General features: G+C 36.2%; 1 protein-coding gene across 1 annotated transcript in view; it reads right to left on the minus strand.

Annotated features, from left to right (window-relative positions):
* The window catches only part of DMD (dystrophin), a 1,782,468-nt gene that overhangs the window by 1,254,864 nt on the left and 509,610 nt on the right, over positions 1 to 17,994 (minus strand). The window contains exons 14-16 of the mRNA XM_012730297.1: positions 16,611 to 16,712; positions 16,380 to 16,487; positions 10,374 to 10,553 (exon numbers count right to left, since the gene is read on the minus strand). Coding sequence (XP_012585751.1) covers positions 10,374 to 10,553; positions 16,380 to 16,487; positions 16,611 to 16,712 — 390 coding nt within the window. The remainder of the gene's footprint in view (positions 1 to 10,373; positions 10,554 to 16,379; positions 16,488 to 16,610; positions 16,713 to 17,994) is intronic.

A 17,994-nucleotide genomic window follows, 5' to 3' on the forward strand; every position in this document is an offset into this window, starting at 1 on the left:
AAATCTTAAAAAAAAAAAAAAAAAGAGAGACTGCATTTAAGAAAAGCAAATCTTACAGGAAAGAAAAAAAATATGTATTATAAAAATATTGTGGTAAGACCTGGAATTATAATGGTTCTATAGTATAATAATGACTGAACTGTTATTGAAGATACTACTAATTTTTGTTTGTGGGGGTGGTTGAAAAAATGCAGCTGCACATTGACCCTATAGACAAATAATGTAATTCATTACTTATGACATATTAATAATTACATTCAAAACCTATTAGTATAATCTGAATGAAAAACAATTGATTATGTACTAAATTTCCCATGGCTTACAGCTATTGACTGTAAACATTTAATTATGTGTTAGAATCATTAGAACTACAGGCAGGAAGGTATTCTAGAGGTCATGAAGTATGACCTCCTACTTGCTGTAAGATCAACCACTCCCAGAAGCAGACAAGTCTTGAACAGGAAGTTTTCTCAATGACAAATATGTTTACATGTAGGGGAAGCTTGCCTTAGTATAACTTGGTACACTGAAAATTTATTTAGAACCCTGAACCAATACAGAGTAAGTCCCATATTATTTGTACCTAACAGCCTTAAAGATCTTAAGCTTGATATCATGACTCTGATAAATCTTATTACTAAGCTTTAGATGCCACATATTTGCTAGTGTTAGATTTCATCAGATTGGTGCTCCAAAACCTATGGTTTCCTGGCTTTTTAATATCACATTCAATCAAAGTATTCTAAAATTGTTCCTAAAAACTTTACTGGGCATCTGAATCACAATGCTTCAATTAAATCCCAACTTGTACTGAACAGGTAGCACTACAGGACATTTGCAAATGAGTAAAACTGAATCTCTCTCTTTAGAGGTTTATAATAATTGTAGGGAAGGTGAGAGGGTGATAAACAAACCAATCACTGAGAAAACATGAGTGCCACGTGAAAAACATGCAAAATAATTACTTGCACTGAAAATACAATAATCAGGGACATTTTCTTTTAAATATTAGAAAAACAGATATTCCTCATCTACTATCTTCACCTTTAAAATGAATTTTATGCTAAAGGCTGCAGATGATGATTATCTCTGTTCATAGATCATTTACAACAGCAAAATACTGTAAACAACCTCACACCGGTAGGTGCGGGTTTATATATATGACCTCATGTGATACAGTAGGTAGGTGTTTCGAGCGTCTTTAATGTCATCAGAAAGGTTTACAAGACAGTAAGGAGCTAACAAAGCAAGATATAAACATCACTGGTTAGTTTTTGGTAGAGAAAGCATAGGTAATTTCTGCTTTGCAGTACGCACTTCTATTTTCAAAATTTCTACAATAAAACATGTCTATACAATGTTTGGAAGCAGAGAAAAACCAGAAAACTTTTCTTCCCCAAAATTTTTTTTTAGACTATCATGCCTTTGTATATTTGGAATTATAAGTCTGCCATCCAAACACATTAAAATTAGGACAAGTAAAAATCTGGTAAGAATGATTGTTTTCACAATACTGAATAGAAAGGCGTCGGAATCAGAATGTAAGTTTGATTTAAGCTATATCCAACTACACTTTATCCAACTGCCTTTCTTTTTTTTTTTTATTATGGGCAGATATATTTAAACTTTCATGAAAAATATGTTTTTAAATATGACCCATTGATCTGTCCATTAATTAGCCTAATAAAGTAGGAATGAATTAGCTTAGAATATTTTGTATTTTGGTTTAGACGCTACTTCCTCTCAGAGTGATTAAAAGTGCAGGTCTCTGAACCAGGCCTCACCATTCTCAAACATCAGTCTCATTGTACATATATTGTGATACTTAGGGCACTATGGTTACTATCTCAGGTATCACAGGGATATTGCAAATGAGGTGGACATTCTGGCATGTAACCAGGGCAGATCTCCTTATGCAAAGTCCACAGTCTTGGTTTCCTGCTCTGCTGCTACCATCTTGAAAGTCTTAAATATATATATTTATTTATTTATTTATTTTAATTAATAGTTTACTTTTACAATCCCTGTTGTAACCCCAGTAGGCTTCCCATCACCAAATCACCCGTGAGCCATCACCAGTCACATGCACTTCCCTCCCACCACCGTTTTTCATCCAATTCCCCACTCCACCCCCATACACCATCTCTGGTATATAGCTATTCATTATTATTGTTATTTTCTCCCCTGGTCCTTTAAAGTCCTGGCATGTAACCAGGGCAAATCTCCTTATGCAAAGTTCCCACGCTTGGTTTCCTGCTCTGCTGCTACCATCTTGAAAGTCTTATTTTTTTTTTTTTAACAAGAAGTCATGTATTTAAATCTGGACTGAGGTGGCACAAATAATGGAACCCGTTATGCCGTCAAGAATTAAAAGATGTATTTTTTTGATACATATTAGCGGTGTACAGTATCTTTTGTAACAGTAAGGAGAAAACCTTCCAGCTCATAAGGTTCCATGTGTTAGCTACCCAAATTTGTATCTTCCTATTGTCAGAAAAAACTGGAAGAACATCTGCCTAATCTCTTGCTAATGCTAGGCTTTCTTGAAGTGAAAGATTGTATTATTCTGGTAGGTCTGGTAAAAGCAAACTACTCTCAAGCAATGGAATTTGGTCTTAAAATCTTCCACTTCTTTAAAAATGAACATTCTGGCCCTCCCTGGTGGTGCAGCAGGTTAAAGCACAGTACTAAGAAGCTTAAGCCACTTCTACATGAGTTCGATCCCCACCTGCCCCGGAGGTCACCACATGGCCAGGCAGACCTCTCCTGACCCGCCCGCTGCTTCCCTCAGCAGTGTACTTCATCAGTCAGCCTGTTCTGCCCCCCGCTCTGTCCCTGGTGAATCCTCTCACCCTCCGCATCTCTGGCCTATACCCCAGATCTATATGAATAAATCTTTAAAAGAAAAAAAAGAAAGGAAAGGGGTATAAATATTTGTGCGTGTGTGAATATGGGCACGAGTTTTAAGAAAATTAACATTCTGAAAAGGACATATATGTGCATTTAAGCACAGTGAAAGAATATGAAATTGCATACAATGAAACAGTTTTGTCCAATACAGTCTCTGGCTTCCCAGCTATATTTACCAAATGTTCTTACATTTCATGTTAACTTGGATGGTAGCAGCGTTTTTCTTTTATTTTTAACCTATATTCTTAATTATATCTTTTAATTTCCATTTAATTATTTAAATAGTCTGACCTTTGTAATTTCTAAGTTCTTTGGAGTTAGAGATTTCCATTTCTTTCTCTATGAGACAGTCTACTATCTGAACAGTTGAAGAAATACACTAAAGGAGGTTCAAATTAGAAGAATTAGTTACCTAATTTATCTTGTTAGATTTTATGACTACTCTTATTTTGTTAGTAAAATACTGCAGTATTAAAATCAACTGTATGATGATAGAAGCCACAACTCTACTGACAAACTTAAGCAGCAAGTAGATGATGAATGTACACTTGAAGCCTATAGAAGCTATAAACCAACATTACTTCAATTAAATACAACAATACTACTTGTAATAACATCTACCAATTATGTAGCTCTCTGCATGCTCCAGGCATTATGTCAAAATTTCTGCATCCATTACTTAATTTAATGTACTAAGGATCTATAGCAAAGGCTTAATCCATAATACTGTCATTACCTTGCATTGGCCCTAGGGCAAGTACTAATATGATTCCCATTTTACAGATAAGAGCTAAATGTTTCAGGACTATATAAATTGTGAATAAAAATATAACTCCAAGACTGTCCCTTCATCCAATTTTGTAGTAGCTCAGCTACACCTCTTCAGAGTTCAGAAAGGCAATTTTCCCTTAAGTGGTGTAACTAGGTGAGTGTACAACACACACACACAGAAGCAGAAGACAATTGAATGTGTGCACAATAACATAAGACAGAATCTTTCAGTGCTTTTTAGTGCTGATAAACTATAATTAAAACTGTAAAATCAGCCTTCCCTGATGGCACAATGGGTTAAAGTGCACTGAGAAGCTAGCTGCAGCTGCTCCAGTGTGAGTTCCACCCCCGGCCAGGGAGCTGACCCACATGGCGCGGCAGACCTCTCCTGTCTCACCAGTCCACTGCTCCCCTCAGCAGTGTATCTCAGTAGATCCACCTGTTCTGCTCCCCACTCTGTCTCTGGTGAATCCTCTCACTGCCCATGCACCTCTGGCCAGTTCCCCAGTTGTGTGTGCATAAATAATAAATCTTTAAAATAAAATGGATGTGCTATTACCAATATAAAAGAAATACTCCTAAAATTTCAATGAACACCTTTAAAAATCGATAAAATGAAATATGATTTTAAAACTTCTTTAAAATGGTTTACAACTGTTTACTTAAAATCCTACTGAGTTTTAAAATGCACATAATCACATTGGCGACTGTGGATCAAATGTTTTATTAACTATAGAGGGATTACACTTTTACAACCTGAAACATAAAGCATAATCATAGCCAACAGCTTTAGCTGATACTTGGTATCCAGGCTTAAAACTATCTCCACAGGGACAGCAGCACAAGTCACACAAATCTGATGGTGTAAGGATTTATTATTCTCAGTGACATTAAGTATTTATATGCTGAAGTTTATGAGGGTAAACAATCAGGTGCTCACAGAGGAAGCTGGGTTATTAATCAAACGGTTATAAACAACACCATCTCAGAAACATGGATGGAGCTGGAAGGTATCATGCTCAGTGAATTAAGCCAGAAGGAAAAAGAAAAGTACTGGATGGTTTCACTTATGGGAGGATAATAAAGTAAAAATCAAAACCAACAGATGACTACGGGGCATTCTGCAGGGGCAGAGGAAGGAGAGGGATCAAAACAGGGTTGTACAAAGGACTGTGGAGACAGGGCACAAGTGAACTGGTGGGGGAAATTTCATGGGGACTACCCCTGAGGTGAGAAAGCAGACATTGGATGAAAACTGGTGGCACAACCAGTTAAAGCACAGCACTATGAAACTATCCACAGCCACTGCAGCACAAGTTCGATCGCATGCCAGAGAGGTGACCCACATGGGGCAGCAGACCTCTCCTGTCTCTCACCTGCAGCTGTCCTCTGTGGTGTATTTGAGTCAGTCTCCCTGTTCTGCTCCCCACTCTGTATCTGGTGAATCCTCTCACACCCTACACCTCTGACCTATACCCCAGTTCTCATATTCATAAATAAATATTTAAGAAAAATGAAGAATGATATATATATATATATATATATATATATATATATATATAATCCATCTCAGAAAAGGGCATATAAATCATGATAACGTTTGTAAGAGTGGCTTGACGGTTACATTCTATAACAGTTTTAATTATTGCCCTGTTTTGTTGGTGGTAATAAAAGACCATGAATTTATTGAATAGATACTGGTATTAGAATCATGAGCACAGCGAGTATTCTGAAAACACAGAACTCATTCTGTTTGAAATAAGGCACTATATTCTATAAAATTGTTCACTTTTATGTTTTCTATCCTTAACTTCCAATTATTTTTCATGCAGTTGTCAGAAAGAAGAGATCCTCATTTTTAGGATTCCAATTCTACAAAGAGTTTGAGCAATTGAATGAAATAACTCTACCTGAAAAACAATTCAGTAGGTAATGAAATTTACTTTCTCTAATGCACTTTCCCTTCCTTTAGATACCATGTGGCATGAAGCAGTGAAGTAAATTATTTAACAAGTGAGAAAAGTTATCAAATATATATTTTAGGTTATACATTTTTGGTTATACATTATTTTACTTATTGTCAGTAGATAATAAATGTTATCACATAGATGCTGAATATTCTATCTTAATAGTATTTTAATTACACACTTAATGATGAGAGTACCACAATCATTTTAGGAAACAGTCCTCTTTGAATAGAAGAGAATTTTGTTTTCATTATCGTCCAACTGACTTTGATACAAGGAAGAAAGTTGGGATCTCTTCACTACCTAACAGAGCTTTATACAAAATTTGAAGCAAAGAGAAACATACCATAGATATTGAGATCTAGAAGGACACCCAGAGATCCTCTTAGCCCCAAATTTTCATTTTGAAAATAAGGGATGAGAGATTCCAAAAGTTACCTCATCTCTAGTCTCTTAAATTGTCAGAGCCTACAACATTTTATGTTGCTGTAGGTCATGGTTTGACATCATAAAAGCATTTGCACTGATACACAAGGCCCATTCCCAAACACCTATTTTTTTTTAGTTGAAGGTAGCAAAACAATAGTTAATTTCCAAAGTATTTGAGCTATAACTTCAAAGTTTCCAAATAAAATTTTAACTTATACAATTAACCAAGTTGCTCTAAAATTCAAAGTTGTTATTCAATGAATTAAATAAGGCAGGAACCTATAATAAGTGAAATACTTTTATTTTACTTCTAGCTTTTCCTATTAAAATCATTTTTTAATAGGCAGCAGGCTGATTAAACTTGGAGAGTTTTCAGGAAGCAATGAATAGGGCTGTCAACTGAAAGGCCTTGGAATATTTTTAATTAAAACCACTGGCAAAGAAAAGCGGCAGACCGACATTAAGTATATATCTCAACTATCAGCAGATCTACAAAATAATGGGTACAGTCAAAAAGTGCACTTTATGGGGAGTAAAATCAAGATCTCAAAAAAATAAAGAATTCAGGAAAAAGTATGCCAAAGAAAATTTTATCTTAGTCTTGTTGCATTCCTCTCTGCGTATTTCCTGTATTATGAGAAATAAAGACTACTCAACCATGTTTTTCAATACACACTTGTCTGGCAAGGGTCTTAAAGCTCCCAACAGGACAAAAATGATACAGACTAGACTTGCACACACATAATGGTAATTTTCTTTATTTGAACATCCATGCCACAGACATACACAGCATTAACATAAACATTGATGCTTTGAGAGGGTGAATTGTAAGTGTATTAATTTTACATTTAAGGTATTTGTGCTCATACCTTAGAAATATTATGAAAATGGCAATTAGCCATCTAGCAAAATATTCACAAAGTGGGAAACAGATCTATGACCCCCTAAGAGTCTCAGGGTTTTTTATTCCTGGCAAAGAAGAAAATTTACTCTGTACAATGATCATAAAAGTACAGCACTTTTGGACTCAGCTAGATATATCCCCACATCTAAGCACTTGACGCCAACTTTCATGAATTACCATAATAAATTATAACGCATATGAATAATATACTCTCTCCACAGTATATATGATTTCAGCTGAATAGGGGAAATCGTTTTTCAAATCATTGAAAATATATTTAAAGTTTAAATATCGACCATAATGAATTTCTGGCTGCCATATTTCCTAATTATAATCAAGATAAAATCATGCTCATCAGGGTCACAGCACTGACAAAGGCAAACACTCTAAATTTCAACAAGGATATTTAAAAAGATAAGAGGGAACACTGGGTCATCTGAGTATTTAAATAAGTCAGTCCAGAGTGTATGTCATTTGCCCTCTTTTCTCATTTTAAGCAACCACCTCACAAGGGTTATTATTTTTTTCTAGCGTTTGGTAACAGAAACTATTTCTATTTTCTCACACTGCCTTCTCATCAACTTAAGCATCCTCAGCTTGAGTCCAGGTATTATTCAAGCCAAAACTGACTTTGAAATGCAAGAGAGCAGCCCTCACAGCTGATTTTTTTCTTCATGTCTTGATCTCTTGCCATACTACTGTTTCATAAGGTCAAAATCCCTCAAAGTTTTGACCTGAATAGCATTCAAAACTCCAGGCACTCAGTCTTCTTTGTATGAACACAATCAGATTCCTTGTCACTTCAGTCACAAATTTCTATGTCCTACTGGATTTTAACCATAGTAGAACTTAGCCATTTAAAGTGTTTTTAAAAAGAATGCACACATCATATCTCTCATGGGACAGATTTTTTTTTTCTCCAAAACATACAAGAAAGTCTGTGCATAGTGGATTTTGTTTCTCTATCATAATCTTATCCACAATAATCTTAGAATTCTTCTTAGACAATTTTGATCCAGTTATATCCGACATTCAAGAAAGACAATCAATGGCTCTTTAGTTACAACATATTATGTCCTTGTTCATTTCCATCTCCTTTTTATTCCACTTTCCCTGAATGGAATGACTGATCTTCCTCAAAGCTCCAAAGTCCCCAGTAATGATATTGACAGTGCAGCTTTGGGAAAAGTCAATGAGCCGGAAGTGAAAGGTTAACAAAGGCTCAGTTTCAACGTTATAGGAAACAACTTGCCACATAAAAGCGCCATTTATCTGTTCCTGGTCTGGTATAAGAGTATATGATTGTTTGAAAATAAGAATGAGTCATATGAATCACAGCAAGCCCTCCAGATTGACTAAATAGCAGGCCTGGCATACCAAGAGCCCCTCATCCTTCCCCCTCTCCCCCACAAAATGCTCTCATGTCTACGGCTTCTTTTTTATCTTCACCACATCCCAGTGAGCAAGTAGAAAAGGCACCTATCATAACATATGCTGGACATCACTTTATAAAGAACTATGCAAACCAAAAACCAGACTGCTTTATTATAAATTTTGAAAAGTTCAAAACTAAGAGGTAGAGTAAGTTCCCCTAAACTATGTTCTCATAACTACTAGGCCGCTAAAAGTGCTTCTAAGGTATTTTATCAAATAGAATAAGCAAGTCAGAAACATTTTGATAAGGTGGACAACCGTCTCCAGCAGCATTGTGTAAAATCAGTGTGAGGACTGGCACCTACGTCATCATTTTACCAATTCCAGCTTTTTAGCAAATCTATTTTGCAGACTGTATCAAAGGCCACCTGCAGGTTATCGGACTACTGGGTGAGCTTTTCTGACCAGAGGATCTAGCAGGGTACATTTTAGTAAGTTTCCCAAGTGACTCATGCACTCTCAGGTTAGAAAACCAGTACATAGAGTGCGGGTGAGAACGTGATCTGTTAACAGTTGCATCTCCATATTTCCCTCTAAAGTGATATATTTCAACACAACTTTTCTTATGAATAATGGCAAGCCTTCTGAACATGGTGCCTGACCAACTTACGACAGCAACAACCTACAGAACCACTGTTGCTTTAAAAAGCAGTAAGTTTTTCAAAACCTCATTTATTTATTACATAGATACCAATGGTATTGCAAAACATCCAGGGCCAGATCACATATTCTAAGAGGAACCAAATCTGGTAGTGCAGTCCCTACTAGATGAAATAACTACCAAAATTATTTAATGGAAAATAGATGGTGTTTATCATTATTGTCCAGTATTTGTGTGGGAAATTATTGCAATTCAGATATCTCTGTTTTTAAGTATCAGTTTGAGTTTAAAAGGAAGATTGAACTGTCACTGAAAGTCATATAGATGGGTTGATCATATTTTCTTAAATTATATTTCTGGAAGCAATGCTGAAATTTCATTCCTTAATCTGGCAAGGAACATTTCCTAAAGGCTACTTATCATATATCAAGTCTCAAGGAAATAAATTCTCTAAATTTGCAACCTAACAAAGGAGCCATAAACCTCAAGTTAATGAATGTAGTCACTGCTTTAATAGAAATGTGCCCATGGTGCATTGATCTATGAATAGTAATCAACTAGTAAAGGCTCCCATAATGCAAAACAATATGACAGAATGTCATACATGCTATTAAAGATGTCAATATTTTGCATGAATACTCATTATTATTTCATAATCTAACAATGTAAGGCAATAAATGTCATATTCCTAAAATATTCCATTTTCTTTCAAGTACTAGAACTTCAAAAATATTAACAGAAAAATTGTAAACTCAATTTTTATGATTTCCTAAGCTATGGCCAATTCATGTTAATGTAAGCAAGCTACATTCATGAATTCATGAATCAACAGCACTGACAAGAAGTCTGCTGATTTGATCATCCCTGGCATTAAAAGAAAGCAGTCTTAAGTGAGATCAAAGGAATTGGGCCCCAGCCCTGCCCCTATTACTCACTTTCCTTGGACAATTCAGTTTTCCACCCTAAAATCTATTTTTCTCATATGTAAAATGTGGGCATCAATTAATGAGCCTCATGGCTTTAGGAATTGATGTTCTGAGGTTCGACTGCACCACATTTCCCTAGCATTTTGTCCAGCTGCTCAAAATCACTTCGATCCCCATTCCACTGAACTGAAAGGGATCACATTCTAAGGTAGTAGCCGATTGAGCCTATTAGCAGGAACCGATTCAGTCAATTAGCACTCACTCCTTAATCTCTCCCATATCTCCAAATCAAGACAGTCATGTTTTATTCAATTAATAAATTGGCAAGGACTAATTGAGTGACATCTCTTATATGGTTATAGCATTGCTCTCTTAATGCAAATTTCAAATTCTCAAAGATAATTTACTGAAGGATAATTAGTGTGACTAACCTGTGCTGAGCTTTTTTCAAGTTTTTGGGCTAAATTATCCCAGCGCTGGGCAAAGGTGTCCAGCCAGGCTTCCATCTTTTGAGTGACTGATGTATTTTTCAGTGATGAAAGAAGATCTTGGTTGAGCGAGCAGAGTTTGTCCATGGTTTGCTTTTTCTTTTCCAGATCTGTTTTTAAAACCTGTTAAAAGAAGGAAGAATACAGAGTAAGTCCAGGTTGCATTTTACACAACACTACAGTTAAAATTGTTTTAACATGCCTTTTCTTTTTCTGTAGTTGAGAAAAGATTGTAATTGTGCCTGCAACAGGTGAAGTATACAAAATTCAGTAGAAAATTATAATCCAACTAATCTTCACAAGATGTCTGAAGAGAAAAAAAATAGCATGTAAATAAACACATAGTCAGGCCCTCCCTGGTGGCGCAGCAAGTTAAAGCACAGCACTAAGAAGCTAAAGCCACTTCAGTGAGTTTGATTCCTGCCCTAGAGGTGACCCACATGGCGGGGCAGACTTCTCCTGACCCACCCGCTGCTCCCCTCAGCAGTGCACTTTGTCAGTCGGCCTGTTCTGCCCGCTCTGTCTCTGGTGAATCCTCTCACCGCCCCTGCACCTCTGGCCTGTACCCCAGTTCTGTATGCATAAGTAAATACATCTTTAAAGAAAATACACACATGGTCGAGGCACTTAAGTGGTACTTCAAAATACCTGGAAACTGGCCAAATAAAAAAAAGGTAGTGTTACTCCAAAAGACAAAACAGAGGTGAACATGTGAAAATTAATTTTTGATATGCAGAGGTGTTCGCATTTAGAAGGCATGTCAGTAGGGTACTAGTGAATGTTCTCTTCACTCCTCATAGAATTTAAGCCACATACCACATGGAAGGAATGCTGACAGAAGACAATGAGCTGAGAAGAGAAGCATGGTTGAGGGCCTTTCCTCTCTGAAACATTGTGATCATCTATCCACATGTGTGATGGGATGCATTTCCCAAAACTTTAAATTTTCTTCATTATTTGTCTCTTCAAAGAAAGGATAGCTGATTTTCTTTTTTTTTTTTTTTTTTTTTTGCATTGAGGCAACATGTGTTTGTAATACTGAATTTGATGTAGAGTACAGATTCATACCTCTTCAGGTCTATTAATAAACATCTTTTCATTATTTGAATATAAAGACCTTTCCTGCAGTTTACTTACTTAAGAAAAAGTTTCCATGTCTTACTCAATTACTGTATGACTGCTTAAGTCATTATCTTCCAAGGCTACTTGTAAAGCCCATTAAGGAATAAAACTAAGTCACTGAGTACAACACAAATACATTGGAATCACTGTGCAAATTATATAAATAGGTTTGTGGCTTTATGAAGTAATTTATAGAGCATTCATATTTAGACAGTTCTTGTAAACTATGGTAGGTTACACATACCCTTGTGTAGTTATGGAATGAACAAAGTAGCTTGGTATAAACTTAGTAGATCAAGACAGCTTATTCTTTCCTTTTATCCATGAAGGTCACCCTTAGCCTTGGGAAGTCTTACCCTAAATATTAATCCCTGACTTAACTTGTAAACATAGAAGCAAGCAAGCAGAAAATTATTTTACATCCCCTTTACAAAGGCCCTCATTTGGCAGTAGTGAAAACAATGAACTAAACTGCAAGACCTGTCTTTCCAAAACAAATGCAAATTTAAGAACAACTAACATCACATATGGCAAAGAAACTGTCATGAAACAGATACATCAATTGTTCATGAACCAAAATGCTACCCACATAGAGAAATCAATCACACCCTGCAAAGGAGACTTTATGAAGCTCATTCTGGCACCCACCGGACCTGACAATTAGTTCAGCCTTTATTCAGAATCAGCTTCATGTGGTGAACGCCCTGTTGCAGTCTTCTGCATGTCATATTTAGCGAATTAAAGCAATTTTTTGGATTTCATTTCGAATTTTTTTCTCAAGAATTTCATTTGTCACCATTTTCTCAATTTGAATAAATGCAAGAAATGAAATATGAGTTAAGATAATTGGAATTCATATTAAAATAAACTTTCAATGTGGGAATATAGTAAGATGTTATGTTGATTTTGTTTGATTCACATGTCAGCTCTCCATCATATTTAAGTGCATCCTTAGACTAGTAGTAAAATAACAGTTTATGCTACCTGCCTAGAACTGGGACTCAGATTTGAATTTCAACAGAATCCTCCAAATTCCTTTATGGTAGTTCATCTTCCTTTCGTTATTAGCATTTAGTCTGCATTTAATCTGTTGCAAATGTCTCAAGTTGTTTTTAGAAGGATAGAAATAAAGACATACATTAGAAATATAAATATGGATATGCAATCCATTTAGACTTACTTTTTCAGAGCTTAAAGAGCTATTTTAAATAATCCTGCATAAGGGTAGGGGGCATACACACGATTTAAGCTAAATATATAATAATTTGGAAACATTTCAGAATGCGGGTCTGAGAGCTAAGTTTGAAGAATAGGACTGCATTAGAAAGTTATAGGTAGCCTCCAGTTCCTTAGATTTCCTTAGAGGATAGATAAATTGGATACTAAGACACTCACTCAGTGGCAAATGATACTAAGCTTCTTGCATTAACATTATAGCAAATGAAGAAGCATTTGTTTGACATTACCAAAAATAACGTTGAAAAGTCACCACTAATGACTCACTCTGTAATTTTGCAGTTCCCAAGAAGATATGAAGCTCACTAAAGAGAATCACTGTCTTCAATATCCTTGGACATCAATTTTTTAACCTTGGGTTTTATGAAGTCATATAAGATAGCTGTAATTTTAATGTTACTACTTACTATGTGTAAATAAGAGGTATGTCAGCACATAAGAAAGAATTCCTAGTCTCTGAGAATTATACTTGTTACCAGAGGGGATGGGACAGAGCAAACAGAAGATGGAAGCAGTGTATAGCCATGGAAATGACTGGACAATCAACAAATTTTGAGAATAAACTCACATTTCATACACACATACACAGGAATCAATCACAAGTCTGTGGCTCTAGAATATCACGGAGTTCTAGAAAACTTGCCTAAAAGCAGAGGTCAGCTAGGATTATCAAGAAATTGGAGAAGACAAGGATAAGCTACTCAAGAAGACAGAACAGATGTGTTCTACTTGATTAAGGTTATAAGGTGATTTCAAGTTAAAAAAAAAAAAAAGGAGTTGATATTCCACAATGCAATGGCCCAGGAAGCTTTTATCCGATTGACCCTACTGTTTTCAGCAGCAATGCCTCAGAGAAGGACGCCAACACAAATTCTGTTCTCCTGGGAAATGTGAATCCACTGCTTAGTTGATGTGAGTGACTTGATCTAGATACAAGAAGCCACCATGTCATTCTAAGCACATGTGCTTATGGAGATTGATCCATGATGGGGTTCTCAGCTTGGGAAAATATTAGCAACTGGAAAGACTTGTTACATGCAGACTGTTGGCACCTACTTCCAGAATTTCTGAGTTTGGAAGAGACTATCCACAGTTTCATGTAAGACTACAAATCTAAATTTCTAATACCTTCTTTGGATAATGTGTATGCTGCTATCCTAGGGCCACAGTTTAAGAACCAACCTTTGTCAAATTCTTTGAAGGTCCAAGTGTTAGAGGCAGCAAATCCCCAGTCAACAGGGACTTATGAGCTCCCACAAGACTCTGCTCTTGAACTCTGATCCTAGAGCCACTTGAGCATGTTCCCAACTCACAGTGCTTTGCAGTCCCCACACATCCCGGTTTCCTCCACACTGTGTTCTCCAGAGTTCTCCTCCCCCAGTAGATACTGCCAATCCTCCCAGAAGCACACATTTCCCCCAGGGACATAATTTGGGTAAACTGGGGCCTTCCCATGATAAACCTTCCTTATTCTTCAAATCTGCCTACTCTAAAGCCTATTGTTGCTTTTCTTCACTATTTATCTTTATACCAAATGAAAAGTGAGCTTTAACTACACACAAAAAAAAAAAAAAGAAAAGAAAAGGAAAAGAAAAATTAGACCCACATTATTGGGATAAAACAGATAACAAAGGAAATGAAATACCTGACACTTCATCTCACACCTCAAATGACAAATAGGAAAAAAATCCTATGAGTTATTAGTGGTATTTCAAAACAAATCACACTGATTATAAATAAGAGCATTTTAGCACTCTGCATCTATACCTAGGTATGTAGTAGGAACTGGTGACAGATGGTACCTGTTTTGGGTCTCAGATTGTGACATATTTTAATGAACATTAGATTCTTATTCACTGCCTGAGTCAGCAGGGGAATTTTACCTCAAATTCTAGACCAGCTGTCAGGTTTTGTTAATTGGCTTAAACTATCAAACGGTAAGACTTATACAAAACATATTTTCACTTTGTTCACAAGTAAGGTGACATAATTTGAATTTTAATCATATTGGAAAATTATCGAAACTTTTCTAGGAGTCTTTTGAGCTCCCTGCAGCTAGTGAAGTCTTTTTTCACCATTATGGCAGCAGAATGACACACAAGTGTTTGAAATGACACCTCTTGATTGCAATTACATACTTTTTTGTCAAGTAATCCAATTATATGAGGTGTGTGTAAAAGAGTGTAAAAGGCCTGGGCTTGAGTCTGGATGTCTTCGTGCTCACTTTACTCTGCTACAAATGTTCTACAAGAATATAGACACACACGTTTTTCCCTGAGCCTCAATTTCTCCTGTTCAAATTACCTTGTCTCCCTCCTCCTTGTCATGCCAAATGCAATGCAGTTAAGTTCTTCTAACTGGGCTCCTTATTACTACAGAATTTTCCAGAAAATACAAGTACAATTACAAACATTCAGTGGCTTCCCATCAACTGCAAAACAAAATTACTAATAAATCACAGTTATCTTGAGGCCCGTGAGATATATGCACATCGACCTCTCTAACTCTATAGAGCAGACTTTTCTGACTTCTGTTCTTAGCACTCACATCACTCAAGAAAGCACTTACTCTTTGAGGAATTCCCATAATGGGGTTTGTGCCCTCACAACAAGAGTAAGAGATATGAGAGCTTTCGCTCTGTGAGAATTCTGGGGAGGGGGATGGGGAAGTGCTATACAGAAGGCAGGAAAAGAGCCTTCACCAAGAACCAAAGTTCCTGGAAACTGGTATTTTGGGTTTTTTTTGTTTGTTTGTTTATTTTTAAAGATTTATTTACTTATTCATACAGAACTGGGGTACAGGCCAGAGATGCGGAGGGTAAGAGGATTCACCAGAGACAGAGCGGGGAGCAGAACAGGCCGACTGAGAAGTACACTGCTGAAGGGAGCAGCGGGCAGGTCAGGAGAGGTCTGCCTAGCCATGTGGGTCACCTCTGGGGCAGATGGGGATTGAAAGTGGAAGTGGCTTAAGCTTCTTAGTGCTGCGCTTTAACCCGCTGCGCCACCAGAGGGCCCAAAACTTTTTTTTTTTTTTTTTTTTTTTAAGATTTTATTTATGTTTACGTAGAAGAACTAGAATACAGGCCAGAGGTGCAAGGGATGAGAGGATTCGCCAGAGACAGAGTGGGGAGTACAATGTGCAGAGATACTAAAATACACATCTAAGGGGAGGAGCAGGCAGGACAGGAGAGGTCTGCTGTGCCATGTGTGTCAGCTCCCTGGCCGAAATAGAACTTGTACTGCAGTGACTGTGGATAGCTTCACAGTGCTGAAACTTAACCTGTTGTGCCACCAGGGAACCTTTATTTCAAGAACTGTGTAAGAAGTAAATGATTGCTGCAGAAGCCCTGCTCTAAAGTATTCTGTCAAAGAGGGCTCGTCTAAGACAATGGACAGCTTTTCCCAATTTAATATAAACATTATGTTCCAACTGATAGACTTATTTATGCAGAACAACTAAGATTCAGTTTAAAGTTTGAAGGAGAAAAGGCAAATCACAATGTTAAAATAAACTACTGGTTTTTTTTTGACAAAGAAACTTAAACATTACGTTTTTAAAAAGACAAATGAAAGCTAAAAAAATAATACATACAGTCAGTTTTTGAAGACTTGATATCATTTCACTTTGATCCTTAAAGTCAGTTGAGTTGATCTTGGACACTGTCTCTTCTTTTTCTGACAGCCATGCATTAAAAAGGCACTGAAAGAAAACAAATAATTCTAAACAGGATAATAATTATTAAAGCATCAGCACAGCTTGTTGCTTACCTATATCACATCTCTTCATGTGTTTCACTGATACAGTTTCCCCCACATGACTCACCTGTTCTTCAGTAAAACGTTGCCATTTTAAAAGGATGTCTTGCAAGAGAATCCAGCGATCTTCTGTCCACCTACAAATGTTTGCCCATCGGTCTCCAAGTACCTGGGAAAGATGTTACCACTACATTAGCAAAATAGCACATCTACTGAACATCATTAAAAGTGTCACTAATAAAAAAAAGTACCACTAATCTATGTGTGTATATATATTACCTGAGGTCTCCTGTATATCAGGAGTTGAAAGTAAACACCCCATTATGTCCACTTATTGTAGATGAGCACTGTACCTTTTGTCTTTAGATAATTTTGCACACTTTTTTACCTTGCACTGAAAAGCAGATTTTCAGGAGCAGTTATCATACCACTATTTGAAATGTCTTCACAGTAAATGTAGCGAAGACAAATATATACTATTTTGCAAAGATAATACACAAAACGTGAAGATAACACCCCAAAGAAAAAAGTCCAACTACTGCATCAATGACTAAATGCTCTCATTATCTTTAATGCCCTTACATATAAAAAAATGTTATTAGTGACTGAAGTCCATAGGTGTTTTTGAAAACTTATGAGGATTACTATTATTCAGAATTTCAACTTATATATTGCTAAACTCTCCTAGTGAGAAAACTCAATATGCCAAGTAATAACTGCCATATCTTTAGCATGTCACAAATGTCTATTTGCACACACTCTATTAATATGGAAAATAAACCAAATACCAGTTGCTTCAAGATGGAAAAGTGTATGTTGTAATGATTTCTGTGCAAAGGGAATGTTTTAAGGCAAAAATGTATCATTTATTTGGGCCCCACCATAACACACTTCAGAGTCTAAAATTTCAACTTTCTTGACATTGTCATAAATAAGATAATTAATTTTTCCACAGCCACCAGATCTTTCAAAATAGAAGTACGGCAAAATTTGAGCAAGTTTTATCTTCTGTAGAATGAGAGTTAATTAAATAGAAAACAAACAAACAAACAAACAAAACAGATAAGCCTTATCATAGTTTCTAACTTACCTGACACTACATGTTTGGAGTGATCCAACTAGCGTATATTAGTATATGATTCCAATAAAACAAAAGAAATTAGTATCATGAAAAAAAAAAAACTTCAGGTCTCTCAAAGATCCACCTAATTTTTTACAGTTGTTAAACTACTTTCTTTTGAAAATATGAGGTCCCATGCATGAGTAAGGAGCAGGAAATAAGTTTCCCACGATGGCATTAAACGGTCACATGCTCATGTGCAGCACAGTCTCCAGGGAGCTTTCTGGCTTTTCAACAGAATTGTAAAAAACAATGCTATTGCTTTCAGCATAATGTAACTGACTTTAAAATTCTTTCAGTTTCACTCTCTACTGTTTCTGAAATGTATTAA

This window comes from Condylura cristata, unplaced genomic scaffold, assembly GCF_000260355.1.
Source record: "Condylura cristata isolate star-nosed mole 26May11 unplaced genomic scaffold, ConCri1.0 scaffold00027, whole genome shotgun sequence".
Classification (NCBI taxonomy): domain Eukaryota; kingdom Metazoa; phylum Chordata; class Mammalia; order Eulipotyphla; family Talpidae; genus Condylura; species Condylura cristata.